This window comes from Crocuta crocuta, unplaced genomic scaffold (genome assembly GCF_008692635.1).
Source record: "Crocuta crocuta isolate KB4526 unplaced genomic scaffold, BGI_CrCroc_1.0 scaffold207, whole genome shotgun sequence".
NCBI lineage: Eukaryota > Metazoa > Chordata > Mammalia > Carnivora > Hyaenidae > Crocuta > Crocuta crocuta.
In genome coordinates, this window is record NW_027531996.1 from 2857169 (window position 1) to 2883790 (window position 26622).

At 45.6% G+C, this 26622-nt stretch overlaps 2 protein-coding genes across 13 annotated transcripts in view; one reads left to right on the plus strand and one right to left on the minus strand.

Annotated features, from left to right (window-relative positions):
* Positions 1-214: 214 nt before the first annotated feature.
* Positions 215-7470, minus strand: YOD1 (YOD1 deubiquitinase). The gene is made up of 2 exons (XM_077775090.1): positions 7128-7470; positions 215-6097 (listed from the first exon to the last, which is right to left on the minus strand). The coding sequence occupies exons 1-2, from the start codon at positions 7468-7470 to the stop codon at positions 5394-5396; spliced, it is 1047 nt and encodes a 348-aa protein (XP_077631216.1). The 3' UTR covers positions 215-5393.
* A 1899-nt stretch (positions 7471-9369) lies between these two features.
* The window catches only part of PFKFB2 (6-phosphofructo-2-kinase/fructose-2,6-biphosphatase 2), a 22237-nt gene continuing 4984 nt past the window's right edge, over positions 9370-26622 (plus strand). The window contains exons 1-17 of one of the 12 annotated variants that reach the window (XR_013337811.1): positions 10753-10837; positions 15792-15889; positions 16199-16324; positions 16838-16934; positions 17358-17424; positions 17562-17636; positions 17993-18049; positions 18937-19061; positions 20754-20961; positions 21381-21527; positions 22775-22879; positions 23610-23739; positions 24484-24546; positions 24816-24880; positions 25496-25675; positions 25793-25886; positions 26351-26419. Coding sequence is in view for 9 of the 12 variants with exons in the window: in XM_077775081.1 (XP_077631207.1) it covers positions 10833-10837; positions 15792-15889; positions 16199-16324; positions 16838-16934; positions 17358-17424; positions 17562-17636; positions 17993-18049; positions 18937-19061; positions 20754-20961; positions 21381-21527; positions 22775-22879; positions 23610-23739; positions 24484-24546; positions 24816-24880; positions 25496-25675; positions 25793-25867 (1623 nt within the window). In the remaining 3 variants the exon portion in view is untranslated. Of the gene's footprint in view, positions 9468-10729; positions 10838-15791; positions 15890-16198; positions 16325-16837; positions 16935-17357; positions 17425-17561; positions 17637-17992; positions 18050-18936; positions 19062-20753; positions 20962-21380; positions 21528-22774; positions 22880-23609; positions 23740-24483; positions 24547-24815; positions 24881-25495; positions 26617-26622 lie in introns of those variants that run through there. The other 11 variants (XR_013337812.1, XM_077775081.1, XM_077775082.1 and 8 more) reach the window with 11 other exon arrangements.

Consider the following 26622-nt stretch of genomic DNA (forward strand, 5'->3'; position numbering starts at 1 on the left):
AGGAAAATTTCAAATGCTCCCTGGTGTCAAAAAGAAACATTTTAGTTTCTCCTGTCAAAGTCATTAAGATTCCACGTACAGAGTGAGATTCAGCAGATGTTGGCATCCTAGACAAAGCAGTGGACTATTAGCTTTTGATAATAAACATGCAACTGGAGTGTAGTGGCTGTCCACTGGCCCGCCGCATTGACCCCAAAATATGCTCAGACAACAATATTTTCAGTTCATTTATTCCTTCAAAACAAGTCACTTCATACAGCATTTAGATATTTAAATGGACCTCATAAATAAAATCAGTTCATCTTAATGACATCTTAATGACAATGGCAAAATCACATTAAGAGTTGCACAAAATGAAATCAGACATCTCCCAGGTAGCAGCAGTGCATTAAGTAAAAAAAAAAAAAATGCTGGCAAATAGACAAAACATTTTTAAGAAAACACTGTCCATCTTAATGAAGAGAAATATGCCAAGAAACAACTCTCTTCTGTTTGCCCTTTCCTGCTACTTTTTTCAAGTCATGTTCTAAGCTCTAAATTTGACCACCTTGTGGTTTCCTTCTTGCTTCAGGAATCTCCACCTCTACTCCCTTAATATAGGACTATTGTCATTCTCTATCCCTTTTGACAAGCTATACATATTTATTCTGCATTTTAAGCTGAATTCAATACTTCTTCAAAGGGAAGAAATTACTCTTTGCTAAATAGCTTGTAAACAGCTTGAGTCATGAATGGCACCAAGGTGAACTGGAAAACTGCCAAGAATCAGGTGCTCTAGTCCTTGTCAGGAACTTCTGGGCTAAAACGAACTACATATCCTATACCAGCTATAAAGTCAGGCTCATGTAACCTTAGAAATTCTAAACTTTTCTTGGGTTAACCTCTTACCTACTGCTTAACCAAATCCTATCTTCACATCCCTAAATTCCTAGATGTAGGCTATTTTTTAAAAACCAGTATAAAAAGGCATCATAGCAAAATGCTTATATTCATGGTTTTATACATTAATGACAAACTTCCCAGTCATGGCCCTGCTACATTCTATGCCAAGATATGGGTGAGGAGGGTTAGGATGACACAGAGGCATTGCTTAAAAACTTTTTCGAAAAACCTAATTCACAACTAAGGAATGCATTCACTTGGGGATCTCTTCTGTGTTAAGTGGTACTTTATCCCCCTTCCTTTTTAATCTAAAAAGCAATCTCTTTTAAATTCATATGGACCAAGACCTACCTAAGTCAGCACCTCACAATTCAGTATCAGTGTAATAATTTCTTCAAATATTCAAAGAACTGTAAACAAAACGCCAGTTAATTTTTGGAAAAGAAAAAAAAATAAAACCCTTTCCCACAATCAGGCAGGTTTTATAATCTTTCTAAGATGAGTTAAATGTGTTAAAAAACTGTAACTCTTAATTAGGAAACATCTTTAGTTAATGAACCAGCTTATTCAAATCAAGTGTTTCACTTCAGACTTAAAAATGACACATTTAAGGCTAAAAAAATCAGTGCCCTTAAAATAAGTTTGCTTAGAAACAAATGAAGAGTTTTAAGATTCTAATCTTTTCTAAATTGGTATAGCCATCTTTGTGCTACAAGGATAAGCTTGAATACTGCACTGTACAACAAATGATAAAGAACAATCACATTACAGAAACAGGTTAACTTTTTGAATGCTAGGGCGCACAGCATGCTCCTAAGTTATAGGAATCAAGTTGCACTATTGTCAAAACACCAGACTGTTGTGCCACTGGATATACTATACTCTGATGGCAATGTTGATTAAGAGCTGAGCATTAGCAGCTCAAGAATTTATATTTTAATGTCTTTAATAAGATCCCTGGAAAGGGCCTCCATGTAAACTTTTACTTCATATTTTTTAAAGTGCTGTAAATAATAACAAAAGTATGTCTCAACACATGAAAGAACATAAATCTTAACATATGAAAGTTTAGGAAGGCCACCTGATCCACAAAGAATAAAAATTGCTCTAATTTTACATACTCTCCATTCTTTTTTTTTTTTTTTAGAAAGACATAAAAACTATGGTTAGGGCAACTTGCAACATACATGTTTTAATTAATGCCTACATAGGATAGAAAGAATATGCTAGATAAACAAATTAGGCGTGGGCACTTAAGGGCATTTGCATTCCTAATTATGACTTTGCTGGGACTTGAACTTCAGGGAATAATCAACTGGCATGATTAAATTAGTTTTGCCAACAGGGTCAAGCTGACCAGCAGCCAAACTTTCAGGGGTACCACTTGACTGTGCCCATTTTTCATTCCTGGTAAATAAGAAATCAACTAGGAATGATTAACAAAAGATGTATCACACTGATATCTTTCTATGGCTAGCCCATCACAAAGTCCCTAGGGATATTAATTTTAACATCTGAAATCAACTCTATCTAGACGTACATCTTCATCTTCCTACACTGAATCTCTGAATCTCTAAATCCAAAGAAGAATAAGAGAAAGGGGTGGAGGACAGGAAAGTACAGTCCTCATTCATTCAGCCACGAATGTAAACTATCCTCATTAAATTAAAAAGATATTCTTGAATGGCAGTCAACAACTGAATAAACAGGAAGAAGGGTTTCATTCTGCTCAAGTGCAAATTTAAGAAAAAGCTTCTTTTGATCCTGCTGCAAGTACTAAAACCCATAGGTTTTAAAAATTCTGAAAATTAGAATTTATACACATTAATAAACTAATTTCAAGGGGCACCAGGGTGGCTCAGTTGGTTGAGCGTTCAACTGTGGCTCAGGTCATGATCTCACGGTTCAGGAGTTTGAGTCCCACATCGGACACACTTATGTCAGCGTGGAGCTCGCTTCAGATCCTGTCTCCCTGTCTCTTCAAAAATAAATAAAACATTAAAAAAAAAAAAAAACTAATTTCAAGAGTTTAGTAAGCGCAGAAAAAAAAAATCTTTAAATTGTGAGGTTTACGAGCTTAAGTTTAAAATGAGCACAAGTTTGGGTTTTTACTCCTCCATAACTAAAACAAATTGTCCACAAATAATGCATCATCTTGGATTTTTCACAAGCAAAACATTCAAGACCTACCACTAAATTTCAGCAACTGGTTAACTTATAACTCACTATGGATAGCGATCTGACAGTTATCAGTAATCAGTGGTGAATGGACAACCTATGTAACAGGTAAAATAGAGTAAGATCCCCAAAATAAATACTTGACACTTGCTTTGTATAAAAGCATGAGCTTAAATATGCAAATAAAAACACTTAAAAATGAAGGGGTTTAATTTTATAAACTATCAGGTTCTCTTTCTGTTTGTTAAATTAATCCAATGTAGATAAAACATACTACATTTTAAAGTCACAGAATTTTATGTTGGGACACATGTCAGTACATGCCTGGGATATTATAAATTACTCAGTAAATATTTGTCACACGAATAAACTTCTCAAATTCCAATAAGCAAATGTCAAATTTAGCTCCGGAAGTACCTAAGAAGGCAAGCTTTATGAATGATGATGTGTAAAGCTCAATTCGAGGGATGTTACCCAGTGGTATACTCTTAACTTGTAGTTTTAAACTTATTTTCTAGGGAAATAAGATACAAAAATCTTTAGACCATGATGATGGCCAGGTGCAAAGAGATCTTCAAACATATTCATTTGTACGTAGTATGATTGCCAAATATTAAGGATCTCAAGCTCACAAGTGCTATTTTAAGGCTCAGTAAAATAGAAAATTAAACACTTTTAAGCTATACTGACCATAACTTATAATGCCTAAAGTAGTTATTCACAAAAAAGGTACTCAAGAAATGTCACCTTAGGATTTCAAGCATACTTTGTGAATTCTTCCTTAAAGGAACTTGTCCACTGAATTGTTTACATGTTCCTTAATTTTATATGGCCACCTCCACCAAGTGAAAGTGCTAAAAGTAAATCTCCATTTTAAAACACTTGCCAGGAAGATAAGCTGAAAGAGACAGAAGTGCTTTAATGTATACCCATTGGTATTCTAAGTGAGATACTTCATCAAAAATGAGACCAAGATAATAAAACGTCACAACATTAAACCTCTTCACATTTTGTGAAATAATACATAACAAATTATAATTTAGCATCCCTGATCTTCAGAAGAATTAAGAAAAGAGGTAGAAAACTTTTATCTGGAAGATCTCATAGTGAAGCTAATTTTAGAGGGTGTGCCTTACAGGTTAGCCCACCAAGCAAAAGAGTACACATCTAGTTATTAGGAAGCAGAGTTCCGAGAAAAGCTGAATAAGGCAAGGATTTAAAAACTGTCATATTTTGGAAGTGAGACAAATTCATTCAACGTTACTATCCCAGCTACTTTAAAACTCTTCAAGAAAAGTCAAAGTAAAAGATAGGAGATAAGCAAAGTGCTAATTTGCAGAAACATGAAGTTATTCAAAAGAGCATTAGTGGCCAGATAAGGCTTGCATGAAAAGAAATGCTGTTTAAGTAAGAAAAGATCTCACAAAAACCAAATGAAAGCATAGCATTATCACGTTAGAGGAAGATGGTTTACAAGTTGGAGAAAGAGCTGAGGAAAGTGAATCCCTCCAGATAAATCATTAAAACAAAACAAAACCAAGCACTCAAAATGTAAGAAACAAATAAATACCCTGCTTAATTTAAAACTTTTTATCCAATGTGACAAACATCAATAAATGAGTTGCACTAAAACACGAGGCAAACGGTCTTTTAAAGCTTTAGTAAGCTGCTCAGGCACCTTCTCCCTCATACATTCTACTTTAACACACTAGAAATCTTAAATTGGGCCCTATTAATTCCTTAGGTAACATTCTCAAGGAATGGACTCATCCCTGGAAAAATTGCTTATAATGTACTTATAACTGGCTAAGTACACATTTATAAAGTCTACCAAATTGCAATATAAAATCAGTTTTGACAACTCTGAGTATCTTCATTTGAGGAATCAATTCATAATTTAGAAATTATTAAGTCAGAGTTTTTAAAAGGACTCGATTATGGAGACACCGTGGTTCATGTCCAGTGGCCTCACGTGAGGCCGTCCGCATTACCCGAAATAATGCAGTTGTTTTCTTCTACAAGTTAAAGCTGCTGGGCGCTAGTTTATAATACTGGGACTCAATCTTCAGGTTAGTGTCGGTAGGTGGCAAGGACCACCTCGTCTGTCGCCCCAGCAGAAAAAGGGCATGTATCACCACTGTAGACACACATCTGTAAACCTGCACACTCATTTTAATCTTAACAAGGAATTTCAGTGTCTTAGTGGTTTTAAGTTAAAAAGATGGTTCCAACATTGTGTTCTTTTGTTCTGTAGGGTTACGAATAGCTTATTGGAAAACCCAGAGCCTTCTGGATCTGTGAGGTAGTAAGCGGCAGTCCTCCTCATGCATAGATCACACTTCTCCGAAGTTGGTATGGCCTGTCTCCTTGGCATGGTCCCTTGCTTCCGCTTGTCCAGTTAATCCCTTCTGACATACCATGCATCTCAGGGTGAAGCGGTTTACATCGGTGAACTGTCTCTTTCTTCTAGCTTCGTCTGCTAATTCTAGTGCTTGTACAAGAACAATGTCATCGTTAGAGGAGAAAATGGTCAGAGGCGGGGTGTCTGGGTCAGGGAAGACACGCTGAAGCGGGTCATAGTGGATGCCATCATAAATAAGCAGGACCCTTTTGGTGTATCCCGCATCTTCCCCAAAACGGTCAATTCTTACTGTCTGTGTATCCACTACACAGATTTCGCACTGGTAGAACTTAGACAGAATGGATATCTCAATAGCTCCTCCCCAAGTGTCATCCCTTTTGATCCAGTCACAGTACTCTTGGTTTGTTTTTCCCAGTATCGCCTCACTATAGAAGCCGGGATCGCTTGCTACAATTTGTGCTATGAGGCGTCTCATCTCAGGGGCGCAAGCTGGATTCAGGACTCCTCCTTCTACCACATAGTAGACGCTGGTAAAGAGGCAAGAGTTGTCTGCTGGGACCACAGTTCTGCTAAGCACAGGCAAAGTTTCCCTGACGTAACTAGGAGCACCATGTTTTGTAAACGTAGGTGTAGCTTTGGCCCTGATTTGGTCTTCTTCAACGATCAGCATGTCGCCTGTTAAAAATAAAACAAATCCAGAACTGCAGAGGTATTACAGATGAAACTGGCTGTTCACTAGCCAAGTTTGTAAATTACCAACAGGAAGAGTATAAGCGTATAAACTGGGTTATGAGGGAGAATACAGCTTTGCAAGCAAGTAATCAGTGACGCTTCTTGTTCAGTCTTCGTAAAGACGGAAACAGAACAGAGAGGAAAACATTTTAGGCTGCATTCCAATTTGGTGAAGGAGCCCTGGTTATACACCTTTATAATTACATGAAAAGAGACATTTCAAGAACAAAATTTCCTTATGCTCCCTCGCTGCATTTTAAAAGCACGTTATCTTCCAAAAGGTGTTCGCCCTAGATTAGGCCACTAGGGGGTTCTTGTCCTTCTGAAGCTTTTTTTTTTTTTTTATCTACCCAGTTTAGTGTTTACAGGATGCCTGATACAACAGCGGAAAGCTTTTAATGATCAATATTGCTGTTCAAGTTTTAGTAGTGGACAAAAATAACTGCTGTTGTTTAGAATGTGAAAGGGCCTTCAGGAGATGTGTAAAAGCATATCCTAAGATGAGTATACCTAGCTATTCGTGAAGGTGACTGTAAAAACCAACCCGGAAAGCAAAAAAAGAAAAGTATGCTGCATCCTTCAGATCTATCTTTTTTTCAGAGATAGAAGGGATAAAGCCATCAGGATGGAGAATATAGATTTTTTTTTTTAGAGTTTTGTGGACGCATAAAAAACAAAATGAATGAGACGTTTTTCAAGACAAACCAGAAACCAGATTGAGGAAGGGGGGACCCCGAGGTTCTGGGCTTCTCACATGGGTTGGGCCCTATCTCCCTCTTTCAACCATATATGTAGTCCAAGACACTTGCCCCGGCCTCCGTCAGGGTTCTCCGTTCCCTAATCTATCCTTAGTCCTCTCCTCAAAACCCCCAACTGACCCACAGCCACCTTGCCTTGACCAGTTCTGCGTTCTCCCCCACGCCCCCCTCCGTCCTCCCAGGACTTTCCCTGGCCCCACCCGCGACTTCCTTACCTGACTGGATGGGCAAATCCCCAAGAATGGTATCCTCGTTGCTGAGATCCAGGCATTCGGGCGGGTATCCTACGAGGATTCGCTGACAGCCGGGGGCGATCCCGGTGATGGCGGCAATTTGGCCCTGGAGTTCCCGCACTCGGGTCCGGCTGGACAATCCCTGCAAAACATGGGTGCCGTCCTTGGCCTTGCAGCGGAGCCGCCACATCGTGTCGGTCCGGCTGCCCGGAGGCCAGACACCCGCGGGGCCAGCTTTGGTCCCGGCAGCAGGTTGGTAGGCGCCGCCGGGGCAACAAGCCGCCGGGCGGACTCCAAAATGGCTACCCTTTGCAGGGCCAAACATCGCGAGAAATAGCTGGTGGCTATAGATCTCGCGATACTTTGGTGTAGCGTCAGCTTTAGCACTTTAAGACGCGCGAACTCTCTTAAAGTGACAACTAATTCTCTGCCTCCAACCCCGCAGGAGCCAACGGATGAAGATTTATCCGTATTCGTCCAGTACAAGGGGCTTTGCTACCTGTCGAACGAGTGAGGTGCCCTTGCGTTGGCAGCATATATGCTCAAGGAAAGAGGGCGGAGGAAGGAGTTCCTGAATCGAGTACACTGGAATGTAACCTTGCCCTTAGTGAGGTCGGAAATTATTAAATTGGGGTTTCCAAACTACACCGGGAGAAATAGAGTCACAGTTCAGAACGCAAATGAATACCAAGAATGGTCAGTGAGTCAAAATACCTGTCAAAAAACAATCAGACACTCGTGACGAGGCTCGTGGCTGCAGCAAACATTGACTCATTGAGGTGAAGGGAGCTGGACGACCGGCCTGGCCACCTTGACGCTGTAACTTTGAAAACATCCATTTGCCACATCAGAAAGCGCAGTGTGAGGTCAGCATCTGGGCCTAGGACAAGGGCTACACGTGGGTGGTAGCAGTTTAAGGAGGAGGAACGATGAGGACTCGTGTCATTTGGACTCCAGTTCAGGCTCTGGGCGTATAGATATGAAGACGGCTCCATTCCTGCCTTCAGTATCACGAGTGCTCCCTGTAATCAGGAGAGAGGGTGGGGTGTAAAGGGGCACATAATCGCTGAATTGCACAGCCACGTGATAATGCTAGATTATGTGACCTTTGCCAACCCTGTGTCCCTACAACCAAGGACTGTGCCTCAGAAACAAGCGTTCGATAAACCCTTGATGCATAAAGACAGGGTTGTGTTGGTACAGATAAGGCAGCTATAACAGACTGGGAGTCATAAAAAGCTTCAAAAATGAGACACTAGTTGAGCTATTTTGAAGGATGAATTTTACTCCTAGGAATAAAGAGCTCTCTGAATTTATCTCCTTAGCAAGAGATCTATATTCCTTGTTCTTCTTCCATCCTGGATCCGAAGCAGCACGCCCTAGCCTGCGGAGAGTGGGTTTATCAACAGAATCAAGCCTCAGAAGGGCATGGGGGCAAATGTGAAAAGTTCGCTTGAAATGTACAAACTCACCTCTATAAAAACCTATATCTCCGAATAAGTTATAGGGAGGCTTTGCCTCTTTTCACTTCGGTGACCTACTATTTTTTCTGGAGCAATTTTTTTCTTTCGTTCTTCAAGACAACCAGAACAGATGGTCTAGCGTAGGAGGCAAAAAGGGGAATGAAAGCGGCGATGAGACCACTGGAGTTTGTGGAAGGTCCAGGGAAGCTTCTGGTTCAGCAATGAGAGTAGGAGAGCTGATTTTCTTAGGTCACAGTGCCTGGCCTATGGGAAGGATATACAAACATCCTACGGTGAAATCAGCTCAAGTACGGTGGCAGCTTACTTTATCAAAGCACCTCCTAAAGTTTACGTTCCAATTTACGGATCTAAGCAAGGTCCCTCTGGAATTGAGGGAGGAAAGCGTTAATCTCGGGTTTCCCAGTCACCAAAGAGTCACATCCTCTGAAGACGTGAGCTCCGTTTACTCTCGCGAGAATATGAAAAAAAAAAAAGACTGCTTTTTTATTAGCCCCGCCCCCAGCCCTATGAGTTGCCTAGCAACGATGCAACCAACCTCCGCAGTGCGAGGAAACTTGGGAGCTAGCGATCTTTCGGCTTTACAGTTTCAACCGCCTTCAGGAGCCGACGTCAGGGATTAGGATTTGAGCCCGCCCCCTGCAGCCTGCGGGCGCCGGATTGGTCGATGCTCCTCTCCAGGTGAGGACCGACGCTAGGGTGGAGGTGCCAGACCCGGGCACGTGATTTGCCGGCTACCGAGGTCCCGGGACCCGGGCCACACTCTCCCGGCTCGCGTCCGCAGCGTAGCAGGGAAAGTGCCGGGGCCAGTGCCGGGAGGGAGCTTAGGAGGGCTCATAGGGTGAGCGACAACTGTACAGCGCCCGTGAGGGCCTGGGCGTGCGGGAGGAGGGGGGCTGCGTACACCCGGATGAGGTGCCAGACGGTGCTGCCTTCGCGTTTCGGGGAAGTGCTGGCACTGCTGAAAGTGCGGACGTTCAGGGACCGGGAGGCGCGGCTTGTGTTGGGGTTGGAGGATCTGTGTGGTCGGTGGAAGAGCAGTGCAAGGTCCTCGAAGCAACAGGACTTTTGGTCCTCACGAGCCCCTTGTCAGGGAGTGGGGGCGTGAGTACGAGGCTATCCCACCCCAGTTAGAGTCTTATTCAGCAGGTGACCTTGGGGAAGTCATTTATCACCTCTTTACGCCCCCGTGTTCCTTATATAGACTGCGTCCCGAGGGATGGATGGGAAGAGGGTGTGGAGCAAGGGCTTGCGAATGGGAGCACCGGAGGAGAAATGGTGACGTGCTGGGGCTGTCTCGGGGTCCAGTTAGTTTTCTTTAAGGGAACATGTTTGAGATTTCCCCACTTCTCCCATTTTTTTCAGGGCTGAAGCCTGCCATTGGACTGCAGTGAATTTATGATAATGAACTGGATCTATTTGCAAGCCACCTCACCCCCAACATCTGTCATTACTCCCCCTAGATTCTTTTTTTTTTAATGTTTATTTATTTTTGACGGGGGGGGGGGCGAGGGGGGGGGGGACACTGGATTTGAATTNTTATTTATCTTTGACGGGGGGGGGCGGGCAGGGGAGACACCGGATCTGAATCAGGCTCCAGGATCTGAGCTGTCGGCACAGAGCCCTAGGCAGGACTTGAACTCACCAACTGTGAGATCCTGACCTGAGCCCAAGTGGGTCACTTAACCAACTGAGCCACCCAGGCGCCCCTACTTTCCAGATTCTTAGAATCTGAGGTCAGGAAGAAACTTGGATAAGCCACTGACTGATTAAACTTTTTCAACCTGTAAAATGGGGGAAAGAAACAATGGTGGGAAAATATGCCTTATTGAAGGCTTATTAGAAGGATTGAATTTATGTGAATGTAAACCCCTAAGTCAGCATTTAACATGGAAGGTTCTAGTGCAACTGAGTTTACAAATGAGGAAACAGGGCTAGGAAGGACTTCTCCAAAGCTGTGTAGCTATTAACTGGGAGCAAGAGGTTCTGGAGTTGACTCTTGGCCCAGAGTTCTTTCACTTATGCTGCCCCTGTGTTCTTCACTGAGGGTTTTGAGCGATGTCTCCTTCCTTCCCTTCCTTACATTCCTTTTGTCCCTTCCAGACATCTGAGGAGCTGCCATGTCCGGGAATTTTGCATCTTCCTCAGAGCAGAACAACAACAGCTATGAAACCAAAACCGCCAGTCTTCGAATGTCAGAGAAGAAATGTTGTGAGTTTGGGGAAGGAGGAGGGGCTACTCCCTCCCAGGATCTTATCTTGGGAATATAGTTGTAATCCTGGACTTTAATGCTAGATAGGAGTGAGAGAGAATTCTTTGACATGGGAATTTAAAACCAAGTCTACAGGGGGAATTTCTTGTCTGAAACAAGTAGACCCAGTGAAATATCTGTCACAGGGGCTAGACTGCTGGTATTTCTCCACATTTTATTACCGCTTTCTTTAACTGCCTCCTGGGGCGAGGAGGATCTGCACACTTGATTGATGTTGAAAGTTACACAGGCAAGGCCGGATGGCAGGTGCAGGGATTACTTAGGGCTGATTCTGTTAACAGTTTCCCTTTATTTTGGGGGCTAAGGTTTGTGAGGATGCCACTCGCTGCGGACATTGCAGGCTAGAGCCAGTGGTAGTTCATTTTGACTGGTCCTAGGGGAGTCAGCCCTGACATCTGGCTTCTCACTATGACTCGGGCACCCTGCTTTCCCACAGGGTTAGCCTTTGCACTTTGCAAACTATGTTTCACTCCTCTGGGGACAGGTGTTGCCGGAGTGTTTCCATGCTAGTTGTTTAGACAGAGACAACAGGTGGGTTTGCAGAGAAACAAAGCATCATTTCTTCTCCCCATGCATCTGCATTCCTAACCATCATCGTAGACTCAGTGGTCCAAAAGGCCCCAGGCATCTGGCCCCTCCAGGTTCCGGGGAACCTCAAGGAATGCTAACCCTTGCCTTTGCTTCCAGATGCCCCTTTCCTTTGGAGCCCTGCCAGTCAGTTCTCACTTCACTGGTTATATATGTCAGCAGGTGGAAATAACAGCCAACCAGCCTGAGACCTGGAATCATCCCATGGTCAAAGCTTTCCCCCAAGTCTCAGCCTCGATGTCATGTCCTTGTCAGTCTCATGATTAAGGATGATGATCTCTTTTCGTCTAGCACTGCTGAAGCTTGGTGGGAGTTGTCCTGCCACAGAGGCAGCTTGTTTGGATGTGACTCTGGGGTTGGCACATCTCTACGATTAGGGTCTCCATTCTCTGCCAGAGCCGGAAGCCTGGTACTGAGGGCAAATAACCCATGGGAGATAACTCATATAGTTTGAGTGCATCCCTTGGGGTCAGACTGCCTGGGTTTGAATCCTGGTTTTACAGCTGTGTGTCCTTGAACATGATGCTTATCCTCTCTGTGCCTTAGTTTGCTTATTTATAAAATATGAATAATATCTCCTCCTACATACCCCTTGACATTGAAAGCTGTTTCAATGCTGAAATTGCTGAAATTCAATGCTGAATGTTGTGTGAGTTCAATGAGTATATATAAGATAGTAGTTACAAGAGTGTTTCTATGGCTGAAGTATGTTAGTTTTCACTGGTGACTACTTTCATTGCATATAAGTTGAAAATGCTGTGCTGGGAGCTGTCTATCTGAAAGAGCCCTGTGAAGAATTAGATTTTCAGTAAAGAATGCTTTCTCCTCTTGCCTGACAATACCGTAACCCGGATTTGGGGGTGTGGGATGCACATCTTAAAGAGAGGTGCACACGTGTTGTTTGGACACGTGATCCAGAAGCGTACAAGAGCTGGTGGGGGCGTGGGCTGCACAGTGCCTGGTGTCAGCCTTCTGGCTCGGCTTTTTTCTCCACAGAAACCTGCTACCTGCCTTTCCAGCTCTTCTGCAGTTTTTCTGCCTTCAGGGCTCTCGATAGTCAAGGAGGCAGTGTTCCCAGGTCTCTTTTCTATCCTCTAGACTCTAATTCCTGCTCTGGGCTCTGCTTTCTCCTTTCCAAGCTCCACCTTCTTCTCCCCCAATGGAAGCATCTGGGCTGTCCTGATGCCGCCGTCATTCATTTGCCCCCTTTTTCTTCTCCTCTTGTGGGTTGGACTGGGAGACAGCTGCAGCCGTAGTCAAAGGGGAAACTCACATGACGATTTGTGTTAAGTTTATTTCCTTTTCTTCTGTTAGTTGCCTGTGTCTGGGAGCAGGTCTCCCCTCCTGCTTAGTGCCTGCACCCTGCAGTTGCTCTGTTAATAGGTCAGGCCTATCCCCTTGCTGCCAATTACACCTGTGTCGGCTGGCTCGCTCGGGGATGTGCCTGAGCTGGGGGACTGGAGAGTGACTTTAGGGAGCCACTGCCTCCAAAGGAGCATTGTCCTGGAACTTCAGCGGCTCAGGGATGGGGACAAGAGGCGGTTGCTGGCTGAGGTGCCTTTAAGGTGTTCAGATGACTGGTTTCAGGGCATCTTAAAGGCACCTCAGGAATTAGGCCGGTTGGGGATAGGGATGAGTGTGTATGTACATGCTTTTCTTTGTTTCTTTCATGCTTTGATATTTTGAGTAGGTCTGGAACAGACCAGTTTCCTTGTGTACCTTTCCCCGATTACAAAAGCAATACTTGTTCATGAAAAATTCAAACAAAACAAAGTGCAAAGTAAGAAGTCTCAAGTCTCTCCTGTCCCTGTTGAGTTTGGTTCTTTCTGATATCTTCTGGGGTATCCTGTTAATGAAAATAACATTCATTCCATTCTTCTGCTGTTTTCCTTTTATTTTTTATTTTTTAACCTACTGTATCATGGAGGGTCTTTGTGTGTGTGTGTGTGTGTGTGTGTGTGTGTGTGTTTTCATATATCCACATTTACCTCTTTCTGCATAGTAATACTTGCCGCATTATCTAGACGTGCCAGCCTCCTCCTGCGGCTCACTTGTGCTGTTTCCAGTTTTCCATTATCACAGACAGCGCTGCAGGGAGCATGCTTGCAAGTACACTTTGCCTGTCTGCACTAGCAACTTTTCCTGCAGAAATCATAGGAGGAAAGATAAGACCCATTTGAAATGTTGGTCAGCATTACTGATTTATTCTCCTAAAAACTTCCATATTGTTAACTATTTTTAATATTTCAAAGTGCATGAGTGGAAACTGGGCATTATCAACTATAGCTGCACTGATTGACTAAAACATTAACTTTCTCAGTGTTTGGGGCAGAACTTGGCTATTTCATGCCTATCAGCAGGAGATAATTAGTGGTTTTATGACTTTTCATGAGTTAAAAAAGGATATTACTAATGAAACACATTTTAACAGGCTGCATATTCATAAATATTGGGTATATTTAGAAGATATACTGGAAGAAGACCTTGTTCATGAAAAGGGTGGGAACCACTGACCTTCCCCCACTGAACCACCAGCTCTCTCCAGTGACCTTGGAGACCACTCTTAGGATTAGATAAGAGAGCATAGTCATGCATATCACATGGTTCCCGTCACCAGGTGCTGACAAGAGCTTGTGGCTGGAATTGACGGGGCAGTCATGAAACCAAGAGTCCGGTCAGAGCCCTGACCTTGACTTTCTACTGTGGAACTGTGGGCCAAGCTCTTCACTTCCCTGGGTCTGAGTGTTTCTGTTTGTAGGAGGGAGGTTTCAAGCCCTCCATTCCTCTGTGTACATGAGGGAGAATAAATTAAGGGGTGTGAGGGTGACTCAGTCTGTTAAGGATCTGGCTCTTAATTTCGGCTCAGGTCATAATCTCACGGTTCACGGGTTTGAGCCCCGCATTGGGCTCCACGCTGATGGTGCAGAGCCTGCTTGGGATTCTGTCTCCCTCTCTCTCTGCCCCTCCCCTGCTCTCTTTCTATCACGCTCTCTCAAAATAAATAAATAAACATAAGAAAACAATTTTAAAAAACATTGAGAAAGCAAGTTAAACCTATGTAAATAGGATAGAAGAGAATTTCAGCATTGAAACAGCTTTCCATTGTATGTCAAGGGGTATGTTTCATTGTCTCTGAAATTAATCAGCTTGAACTGTCTACTCTTCAAATTAAGGTGTAGTGGCTTTGTTTTGCAACCGGCAGGACAGAACATTCTTAATTTTGTCTATGTGGCAATCTGACATAGGACGTGTGGCTTAGTTTTGTAAACCAAGAAGTTCTGGAAAATGAGACGCCCAGAGGTAGGAGGCGTGGTGCCTAGGAGAGTCTTTCGAGACCCCTGTTTTCTTTTGGTCATAGCTTTCTCTGACCAGTTAGGTAAACATGCAGCAGCTGGTCCCCTGTTTAGCTTCAGAGCAGCTCCCAAGTATCCGTTCATGTTCATTTAGGGAGGGAAAGAGGACCTTAGGGGGAAGCACCTAATGGGCTGGAAGTTGTGGACAAAGCAGGCCCAGAAGTGCAGGTAATGAGGCAGATCATGGGGAGTTGAGAAGAGCATGGCGCTGAGCTGGAGAAAGTGAAGACTCAGGAGAAATTTACTGCTGCTCCCAGGCGGACCTGTCAGGGGGTCAGAGATGGGGGATTCACATCAGCTGAGTCTGCAGGGTGGTGTTTTTGCCTGGTTTTGTGCTCCCTATTTGTACAGAGATGAAAATAATTTGTGTTGCTCATTACCTACCTTGAAGGAGCCCCTGCCCAGGCCGAGGCATTTTCCATGTACACAGGGGAAAAGGGCTAGAGGCCAAGTCCTCTGACCCCGCATCTGGGCATCCACTCTTCCCTCACCACTTGGGCCACTCTTTGATTTCTGGGTACTTGTTGCCAAACCCCCTAAGGAAACTCTTCCTTGCACAGTCTTCCTCTATCCGGGCCCATCTGCCCACTTCTCCCCTGAGGTCTGTTGAAAATGACTTTCCTATGCAAGTAGCCCAGTTTCACTGAATTGTGTCATAGTCTTACAGGGCCACCTTGCCCCAGCACAGAGAAGCCACAGTGATCTGCAGGGTACCTTCTAGAAAGTAGTGCCGGGAAGTGGAGAGTGGAGGTGATTCTTTTCCTTTCCCAGCCCTGGGCAGGGCCTCCCTTCACAGGACCCTGTGGAGTCCAAGTCCTACATGACCTCAGTTTGGGTCTTGGCCCAGGAGAGTGGCTGGCTGCANGGGGGGGGGAGGGGGAGACAGAGAGAGAGAGCCAGCCCCTGTGAGCAAGCTGTTCAGGAAGCTCAAGCTCTGTTGGGTCTGTGCTAGGAACCAGCCCAGCTCTGCACTGGAGAATCTCCAGACACAAGGCGTGTCTCTATGGCCGTATCAACGCTGGGTTACCAGACATGATTGTGTTAAGAAAGGTGCCATGGTTCTCATCTTCCTAATCCTCACCACTTTTTCCTCCCTTTCCACCTTAGATGCCTCTGTGGAGACTTTGCATGTGTGGGGAGGACATGTCTTGGTTTGGGTACTTCTTGGACATCAATATGACCTTTTAGTTCTCTTTTAGGAGGTTGAACTGATACCTCCTCAGTTTGCCTTCCCACTCTTCCCGTGGCTTTACTGAGGCTTATAAAGATTAAAAGAGGTTAGGGCTATGAAGTACCTAGCCCAGTGCACGAACCTTACTCAGCCCCTAGCCATTCAGTTCTGTTCTCCTTCCGCTCTAGCGTGGGCATCTTACATGACCAACTCCCCAACTCTCATCGTTATGATCGGCCTGCCAGCCCGGGGCAAAACCTATGTGTCCAAGAAACTCACACGCTACCTCAACTGGATTGGAGTGCCCACCAAAGGTAGGTGCAGGTCATGCATTCCTTGGGAAGGGAAATGATCAGTTCTTAGGCCTCCCAGGCCTCTGGGAGATTTATTCTCCTTGGCATCAAGTTGCAGGGTGCTCCTAGCAGAAATAGTGGCTGCTTCCTGATTTACTGGATTTATTCCCTGTTTACAGACTTGTTTCCTTTTGGCCTGGGTGGATTGACCTAGTTTTAAGGGAATGCCTTTGATAGTATAGGGCTTTACATTTTCAAAGCCCTTCCATATTTATCATCCTGTCTAATCCTAGCAATACTCCTGTGGAATAGCCAAAGTGATGGAGGAAATTGAAACTCAGACAGTTTAAGACTTGTTCAAGGTCTAGTAAGTCTGAACTTGAATCTAAATTGACTCTTAATCGGGGTATTGTTCCCAACATACCATGGTGCTTTTTTCATTTCCTTGGCCATTCTGACAGTAGACCCAAGAAGTCCCCTTTGGTGGGACCATTGTGTTGTTTCACTGCTGAAGGCTGTTGGTGTCATCTGCAGTGTTTAATCTTGGTGTATATCGGCGTGAAGCAGTCAAGTCCTATAAGTCCTATGACTTCTTCCGGCACGACAATGAGGAGGCCATGAAGATCCGCAAGTGAGTCCTCTTAGATCTGACCTCCCAGCCAGCTCTTTCTCTGCCATCGTAAGACTAGATGTGACAGGGCTCGGTTTGCATGTCAGTAAATATCCTGTGGGGGTTTTAACTGGAAGTTGTTTGGGGGACGGGTCACGTTGCGTTTGGGTAGGTAGAAGAACAGGCTCAGGGAGATGCATGTATGTTTGTAGGGGAAGCCTGCAGAGGGATACTTGATATGCATGGGGCAGAGGAAGGAGAAAAGTGTAGGATAGTGTAAAACCTTCAGTGGGGAAGTTGGAAAGTCTAGTTAGGGAAAAATTTTGACCACTAGGAAGACTGAGCAGGAAGGGATGTGACTCCCATAGCAACCGAGTCGTTCATGTCTCTGGACTGGGCTTGGTCTGGTGCTGCTCTCACTGATGTCCTCTGTTCTCACGGCAGACAGTGCGCTCTGGTGGCGCTGCAAGATGTGAAGGTGTATCTTACTGAGGAAAGTGGGCAGATCGCGGTGAGCCTTCCCTGCCTCTTCCCCAGCTTGCTCTCCACCCTTTCAGCAGCGTGACTGCACGGCCTTCCATTGGGTCTGCCTTGGTGGGATTCCCATTCTCACTTCCCACTCATCTACTTTGTGGCCTCTCTTCCCAGGTGTTTGATGCCACCAACACCACTAGGGAGAGGAGGGACATGATCTTGAACTTTGCCAAGGAGAATTCCTTCAAGGTAGGAATCTGACTTTCTGCTGCGATGAGTGGAGGTGGGGAGTCAGGAGGGACATGCGGATCTCTTTGACTCTGGTGTATAAGGACCTGGTTGGCTTTTCCTTTTCTTTTCTTGGGGAATAGCCCCAATTCTTGAGTGTTTTCTTTCAGGTCCTTTCTCAGCCCCTTAGCTTGTATGTCTGAGACCCTGGGGAGGTGGTAAGAGCTATTTTTAAATGAAGAGGCCTTGAAGGCTGCTCTCATGGAAGAAAATCCCGGAGGATGCAGTGACTGGGGTGGGGCAGGTGTGAGCACATGCTGTTAATTAACAGCTTGGCCATTTCTGACTCATTTATCACAGCCTTCTCTCCCGGCCAGGTATTCTTTGTGGAATCTGTCTGTGATGATCCTGATGTCATTGCTGCCAACATCCTGGTGGGTGACACCCCTGCATACCACCTCCTGTCTATCCTTTCTGCCATGTGTTATGTGTGTGTTGATGGCTGAGGGGGGAGAGTCAACTGGGTAGTGAAAGAAAGAAACAGACCTGTTTAACAGTACAAGGTGATCATTTTGATCTGCCAGAGCACTTCCACACTCCTCCCTTGGGAGAAGAAGCTGAGGCTCTGAGGAGTAGAGTAAGAACTGGTTATTGAATGGAAGCCAAGACTTAGATGGTGGGAGTTTTGGCCCTGTGTTCTGGGTGTTAGCTGGATGCCGAGACCTCAGTATATTCCTAGGGTGGATCAGTCCCTTCATTATCTGTCAGGCCCACCATATAGGAAGAAGTTCATCTGCCCACTAACTCTCTAACATTCAGGTCAGAATGCCTCATGCCCTGTCCTGTCAAAGTATAAACCAGTGCACATTTGATGGGTTGTACTGTGCTATGTAGACATGGTATCATGGTAGTGTTCTTCTAGCAATGTGGGAACTTGGGAATATCTCAGAATAAGCATCTGGTCCAAGTCAGGCCTGCATCAGATCAAACACCCTCTTCTGAGTGGTTGTATAGAGAAATTGAAGCCCATTCTGTTTTCCTGGCAGGGCACATAAAGGGATTGGGGCCCAAGAGCATTTTCAGCTGCGTGACTGCCTCAGTCCTTCAGCCAAGGGCAGGCACATGATCCCCCAGTTGTCTTTCCTTTCTTGGTTGCCAGGGTCACAGGACAGGGAGGGGGTGCTCAATGAATGGGGATCGCCAACACTCCAGTGAAAGGGACCTTCTATGAACTTCCTTCTCTTTATTTAGCATTGGCTGATTATAGGAGGGCTGTTAAGGGCAGACCTCTGACCAGGCCCTACTCTCCCTGTGATTCCAGGAGGTAAAGGTGTCGAGCCCTGACTACCCTGAAAGGAACAGGGAGAATGTGATGGAGGACTTCCTAAAAAGAATTGAGTGCTACAAAGTCACCTATCGGCCCCTTGACCCAGACAACTATGACAAGTAAGGTTTAAGGCCATGGTTTGAAGGGCCTGAGGTCTCATTTGGTAAAAAGAGCCTTTCTCCCTTTGTCCTCAAATTTCTGTCTGACAATCCAGACCTGTAGTGTTTACATCATTCCAGGGACACAAGGTATGGATTTGTGGCTTCTATGTAAGTCGCATCTTACACTCGAATAGTGAAGTGTCTTTTATTGCCATTCTTCCTCTCTATTCTCTGAAGCAGGATTTCTCAGTCTCAGCATTGTTGACATTTTGAGCTGGTTATTTCTTTATTAGGGCGGCAGGGGGCTGTCTTGTGCACGGTAGGATGTTTCGCAGCATCCCTGGCCTCCTCTCACGCGATATCAGTAATACTCCCAACCTGCGACAACCCAAAATGTTTTCAGACATTGCCAGATGTCCCTGGGGAACAAAGTCACCCCTGGTTGAGAACCACTGCTCTGGATCCATAGTTCTCATCTAGGGTGTTGTAGAAAACCCCTTAGAGATGTGTCATCAGTTTTTGAAAAGATTTTAAAGTTTATTGTGTGTATATATATGGTGTAATATATCAGTATATATATGTTACGTGTATCACACTAACATGTAGAAATATTCATGAAATATGACATACGTACATGCACAAATATGTGTAATGTACATATAGTGTTATGTTTTATATATAAATACACATAATACAAATGGACATAAACAAAAATTTGTAATAAACACAAATATATATATATATAAAACGTGTGTAGATGTATAAATAGCACATGTGTGCATATACCTGTATGTGTATATATGCATATACACACAGACACACACACGTGTGTGTGCATATATAGCATGAAAAGTCGTTAACATGCCTGGCTCACCATAAATGCAGTCAAGGCAGTTAACAGCTATGTTCACGAACACAGCCTTGCAGCCAAGCAAGTGGCGACATAAGTGTGCGTAGCCCACCGTTCAGTTGTGTTAGTGGTCTGTTTAGTGTTTGGAGTCTGGCAGTTCCTTCAAGTAGATTGCCCAAAATGTTAGTATTTGGAAGTGCTCCTTAATTTAGAGGTTGAAAACCACTGTTCTAAATAGGGTATAATAGTATGTTCTTTGTAGAGGTCCTATATAGAATAACATTCTAGAACTGTGTGTGTGTGTGTGTGTGTGTGTGTGTGTGTGTGTGTATGTGTTGATAGGTAGGGTTTGGGTGATTTTTATTTACATCATTCTACCTTCTTTTTGAAAGTTTTTTGGAACGGGCATTTATCATCTTTACAATGAGAAAAATTCTCTGATGGGGCAACAGCTGTGGAAGTGCCTTTGAGAGAGGGTTGGTTCAGTTGATGCAGGAACATGTAGAGGTTTCTAAGATTCTGCTGCCTCCTGCCCTCCCCCAGCGATGCCATCCTCTGGGCAGGTCTCTGGGGCAGCAAAATTGTCACGTCACCTAGTCCAGCCCCTGAAGGAAAGCCTGGATTCTTTGTATCATACCTGTCTACACTGCATGGCACAGTATAGGTACTGAAAAAATGGTAGACTGGGTCTGAGGTGTAACCCATCTCTTACGGCTGGTTCCTTAAATGTGGGTTGGCTTTGATAGGAGAGGAGGAAGAGCTGCCTTGAGCCCAAAAGTAACTATGGGAATCCTTCCCCTTGCACCGTTATCCTCAGATTTTCATTCCCAGGGATTTTCTTTTCTCCTGCTCTGTCCCAGGGATCTGTCTTTCATCAAGGTGATAAATGTGGGCCAGCGATTTTTAGTGAACAGAGTCCAGGACTACATCCAGAGCAAGATAGTCTACTACCTCATGAATATCCACGTGCAGCCTCGCACCATTTACCTTTGCCGGCACGGAGAGAGCGAATTCAACCTCTTGGGGAAGATTGGGGGCGACTCTGGCCTCTCGGCGCGGGGCAAACAGGTGAGTGGTTCGGCAACAGGCTGGATTTCCTAGGCTTAGAGTTGGAGGAAGGGCATGGCAGAGGTCACCTCTCTTATCCCCTTACTTCTTCCTAAATCCCACTGGGGCTTAGGCTATGGTTACAGATAGTCAAGCAAATGCTGAAGACATTTTCTCATCCACTGATCCTGGCTGTGCTGTAATGTTGATAACTTAGAACCACTTCTGCTCTTCATGTGACTGTCAGATATTTCTTGGGCATGACTTATGTCCCTAGCACAGTACAGGATGCTCCATTTGAAGTTCATTTCCCCTTGGGTTTATCGTAACTGTGTAGCATGCTTTGAATTTTGACCATGGTCCTACATGTTGCCAAGTTAGCAATCGTGCGTGTGTGTGTGTGTGTATATCTCCCTTTAAAATTTTATCTCAAACCCCAGTTTGCCCAGGCTCTAAGGAAGTTTCTGGGGGAACAGGAGATAACAGACCTCAAAGTGTGGACAAGCCAGCTGAAGAGGACTATCCAGACTGCTGAGTCCCTGGGTGTAACATATGAGCAGTGGAAGATTCTGAACGAGATTGATGCTGTGAGTAAGAGATGCGGATGGCTGCGAAGTCCGTGAGAGCCTCTGATTCAGGCAGGAATTCTCAGAAGTCACGATACGGGCAGCTTTATCTAGAAAACCAGAACTACAGGGTAGCAGTAGTTGGGGAGGAGGTGGGAACAATTCAGCAGCCAGGACTGCCTGCCTGCTTGAGCTCTGTGCTGGTGATGGGCCCAAACCCAGCCGCTCTCGTACCTGCAGAGAGGGAGGTTCCATTTTGTTCCCTTGCATATTTTTCTCCTGGGAAAGAGAAATAGCTAACAACTCACTTCTTTCATTTCTGGTTAGATTATTTGGTCAAATATTCTGGAAAAGTCCTTTCCAAATTTTTCTTGGCTTTTTCTGTTCTTGAGCACAAAAGTAGGCCTTCCTTTCCTTCCTTTCTTCCTTCCCTCCTTTTTTCCCTTCCTCCCTCCCTCCCTTCCCTTCTCTTTCTTTCCTTCCTTCCTCCCTTCCTCCCATTATTATTATTATTTTTAAATTTTCCATCCAAGTTAATTAACATATAGTGTAAAAATGATTTCAGGAGTAGAATTTAGTGACTTATCACTTACATATAACACCCAGTGCTCATCACAAGTGCCCTCCCTAATGCTCCTCACTCATTTAGTCCATCCCTCCCACCCAACTCCCCTCCAGCAACCCTCAGTTTGTTCTCTGTATGTAAGAGTCTTTTATGGTTTGTCTCTCTTTCTCTCTGTTTTTATTTTTTCTTTCCCTTCCCCAATGTTAATCTGTTTATCTGTTCCACATATGAGTGAAGTCATATTATACCTGTCTTTCTCTAACTGCCTGATTTCACTCAGCATAATACACTCTAGTTCCATCTGTGTGGTTGCACATGGCAAGATTTCATTCTTATTCATCAAGAAGGAGACCTTTCTTTTTCATTTCTTCCTTTCTACCTTTTTTATGCCTTCTGCAAGAATTCTCTGGTCCCTTCAGAGTCCTCTCCTTCCGTTTCCTGTCCCTTGTAGCCTACTGGCTTGTCTTGACCTTTGACTCCTGCGAAGTAGTTGGAGCAAGTGGCAACTTTAGAGCCCCGTCCTGTCTGCAGCAGCCCTCCCCGCGCCAGCCTCAGGCACCCTGGCTGGTCAGTGGCAGTGCGGGCAAGCCCCTGGCATGGTGTCTGGCACGTAGTGAGAGCTGGGGGTCTTCGGCGTTGCCCCCCTTGTGTGGGTGGCTGCGTTGGCCAGTCTGCCTCCTCCAGATGGCGTGGCTCCCCGCAGGGCGTGTGCGAGGAGATGACCTACAAGGAGATTGAGAAGCAGTACCCAGAAGAGTTTGCGCTTCGAGACCAAGAGAAATACCTGTATCGATACCCTGGCGGGGAGGTGAGATTCCCCTCACATGGGGCAGCCGCCCAGCGCTCTGTGGGGGGTTCAGCTTTAACTTGGGGGAAAGGTTGAATGTGATGTGGAGGGTCTAGAAAGGGTGGTCAAGGCATCGTGTCGTTTTTTTCCTTCTGCCTTTGGGTCACACTGTGTTTAATTCAGCTCAGACAGTCGAATGTCTCATTAAGATCTCCAGGGCAAAAGGTGACAGGATGTCTTCTGTGTTGAGTAATTGCAGAATCAACATCATCTTTTTTACATCTGTTTTTTGTACCACCCCCTCTGACCCACCCCCACCCAAGCAACTATGGGCCCCAAGTAAATATATGGGGCAGGAATGATTCCCCTGTCATCGGACGTGTTTGTGGCCATTCCCTGGCTTGGGTGGTCTTATAGTCTGGAGATGTGTGAGACACCGGCAGAGGTCCGAGGCCCCCCTCGGAGATTCATTCTCCTTGCCTCACATGCTGCGGGAGGAAAAAATAACACAGGCTGAATTCAGATTTCCTCTTTTTGACCAGTAGTTTTCTCGGTCTGAATGTTGCTCTTGAGTATTCTCAAGAGATCCCAGGGCTGGGGGGAGTTAGCAGGCGACATGAAGTCGCCGAACCTCCAGGAGGAACGCCAGCTGAGGAAGACGGAGAAGTGGCCCCTTGACTCTGGACCCGGCCACCAACCTGGCTGCCGGCCTGTGGCTGGCCTCCTACCAGTCTCCCCACTTCCTCCACAGTCGTACCAGGACCTGGTGCAGCGGCTGGAGCCTGTCATCATGGAGCTGGAGCGTCAGGGCAACGTCCTCGTCATCTCCCACCAGGCTGTCATGCGCTGCCTCCTGGCCTACTTCTTGGATAAGGGTGCAGGTGACATTTGCAAGAAGGGCCAAGGGGACACATTCATGGGGAGGGGGTCAGACTTGTGGGGGCACCAGGATCCTAGGCAACTGGACCTTCCCCTCTTTCACTCTTAATTAGAGTGCATTCTTTAGGCAGCCGTATGGGGTTCCCAGCACCCACTGGGCCAACTACTGGCTGAACTTACTCCCTTGGTACAAAAGCCCCCAGTGGAGAGTGGCCGCCACTGGGGTTCGTTGATCCTGCTTGGCTCAAAAGCCAGCGTCAAGCTGACACTCCTGGCAGAATTGAGATGTTCAGTGGTCAGACATTCCTGGCTTGTTATTTGGCTATAAGGAGGGTGGTGTCTTGAAAGCATCTTCATTCTTTGGCTTCAGCGTAGGACAGTTTCTGGGTAGAGCCATAAGGAAATTGCTGGCTCGTCTAACCTTTCCCTTCCTGATCTACCTAAGCTGCTGGGAAGCCTGCAGGTTGGCCTCTGATGTACCCAGGTGGGCCTCTGTGTTCTCTTCCACGGGGTCCTGGCCACTGCTCTTACTCTTGTTTTGCCTTCGTGGAAGGATCTAAAGTGGACTGATTTCCTTTTTAGCCTCTCAGGAGCTTGGGCACCTTCTTTGGTGGCTGCCCTGATAATTGTCTGGGATTTAGGGGAGGGTCAGAGTAAAGAAAACTCACAGGCTTAGATTCGCCCACCAACTTGACCTTACCCCATAACACTAAGCAACTTCTCTCACCTGGTCTTTCTGCTTTCAGATGAGCTACCATACTTGAGGTGCCCTCTCCATACCATCTTCAAACTTACTCCTGTGGCCTATGGTAACTATGAGTTAAGCAGCTGGGCAGGAGGTGGGGACTGAAGAAAGTTGGGATATTTGAATTTTGTCTGGAAGTTCAGCTTCATAACCCCTGTATACTAGGGGAATCCCATCAGTGCCTTCCATTTTTAGAAGGATGGATGAATGGATGTTTGTATTTGGGGATATATACATACTTTTATGGTATGCTTCCCATACTGAAACGAAGAATTTTTCTTTGAGCTTTTTATTTTTTCCTGAAAGCCTGTTCTCTTTCCTCTGTTTTCTCAGGATGCAAAGTAGAAACCATTAAGCTCAATGTGGAGGCTGTGAACACTCACCGTGACAAGCCAACCGTAAGTATTTTTTCACAGATGGACAGACATGCAGCCTCCCTGCCACCTTGAGTCTTTGAACCTTTGACATCACGAGCCTAGTTGTTTATGCACAAAAGGAAAACACATCCAGAACTCCATGTCCTGGTAGCCTACTTCCTTCCAAAAGGAAGAGATACTGGAATTATTATTTTTAAAAATTAGTACCTCTTTCATGAGTCTTCACCTTGAAAGGTAGCTCCTGGAAATCCAGTTAAATATGGAAAGTGTTTGGCTGAAGTGAGATACAAATGGTTTCACCCAGGGAATGTTCCCTTTAGAAAATAGCATCTAGGGGAGCCTGTACGCTGGGGTTAAGAGGAGTACATCCGTTCCTTGGTCTGTGTGATCTTAAATAAGCCCCTTCCTTTTGCGGGTCCTCTTTCTTCCTATGGAGTGTGATGCCCAAGGACCTTTAGCTACAACCCTTTAGCTTCCAGGGGCTGGGGAACAAGGCCATGGCCCACGTCTTACGAGAGGCTCTGTCTGCAGAGGAGCAAGAGTGGAGGAAACTTTTGGTTACGAGCATTGTTTAACCTTGATGAGTAGCTTTTGGCTTGGCTTTCATTTGTATGGTGTCCCTCCATTTCCAATCAGAACAACTTCCCCAAGAACCAAACCCCTGTAAGGATGAGAAGGAACAGCTTTACGCCTCTGTCCAGTTCGAATACAATAAGGCGTCCAAGAAATTACAGTGTTGGGAGCCGGCCCCTCAAGCCCCTCAGCCCTCTCCGTGCCCTGGACACGCAAGAAGGGGCCGACCAGCCGAAGACCCAAGTCAGCATTCCGGTGGTGTAACCCTGTGTCCCCCCACCCCACCCCCACCCCGGCTCTGCCTCCTGCCCTTGTCAATAATCACCAAGGAGTCATTTAACTTCTAGCCCCCACCCCCAGCAACACACCGTGGATCTCAACAGAGGACATGAGCTCATGTGTTTCCAGACCAGTCTTAGCTGTTCTCCAGTGTGAAGCATCTCTCCGCCCAGGGGCAAGTTGACCAGTGGCTGTTTCGGGACATTTCCTCAGTTGGGATGGTCTGGAGGAGGAGGAAAAGGGATACACTCCCCTGGGTGCTTAGCGTAGCTGGCTCTGAGGTTAAGTATGCCCCATAGACTTGGTTTTTGTCCTCGGTGTCTAAACCCACTAATGTCCTTGTGTTGGTAAAGTGGGGGGCAGGGCAGAAGGCGGACACAGAAGCCCATTTTTCCTTCACTTCCATTTCTTCAAGGTGTGCTCTACTCACAGTCCTTACTTGCCTGCTTTGTTCCCCCTCCCTCATCTTCCCTTTGGATTTTCCGATGTGATGCACGGCATTGTCATCGGTGTCTGTCGAGGTGGGAAGGGTGGTTGATGAGAGAGAAGTCAAGGCTCTGTTGACGCTCTCTGCAGGGGCCTTCAGTGGATCTGGACTCCAGGAGCATGATTTTCCCCCCTCTCCTTTCCTCAAGCCAGGTCGTGAAAGGGTCAGCCCCGGCCTCAGAACATCCCACAGGTGCTCTGGAGCCTACAGGTGGACATAGAGTGAGAGCTCGCGCCTCGGTTCACGAGACCCAGTGTGAAGCGTGCGGTGCCCTGGGGGAGTGGGCTCTGAGCTTGCGGGAAGTATCTGGATGGGTAATTTTCACTTCAGGAGCCCAGACACAGGTCCTTCGGCGGCTGTGGAGTGAGGTTCAGGCCAGGACGGCCTCTGGCTCTTGCAGAGTCCATGTAGGGCCTGCACGTCT

Bases quoted from the DNA above. Each gene is read 5' to 3' on its own strand.
- YOD1 (XM_077775090.1), bottom strand. From the start codon at position 7,470: ATGTTTGGCCCTGCAAAGGGTAGCCATTTTGGAGTCCGCCCGGCGGCT. The intron at 6,098-7,127 runs GTAAGGAAGTCG...TATTTTTAACAG, and splicing joins GGATTTGCCCATCCAGTCAG to GCGACATGCTGATCGTTGAA.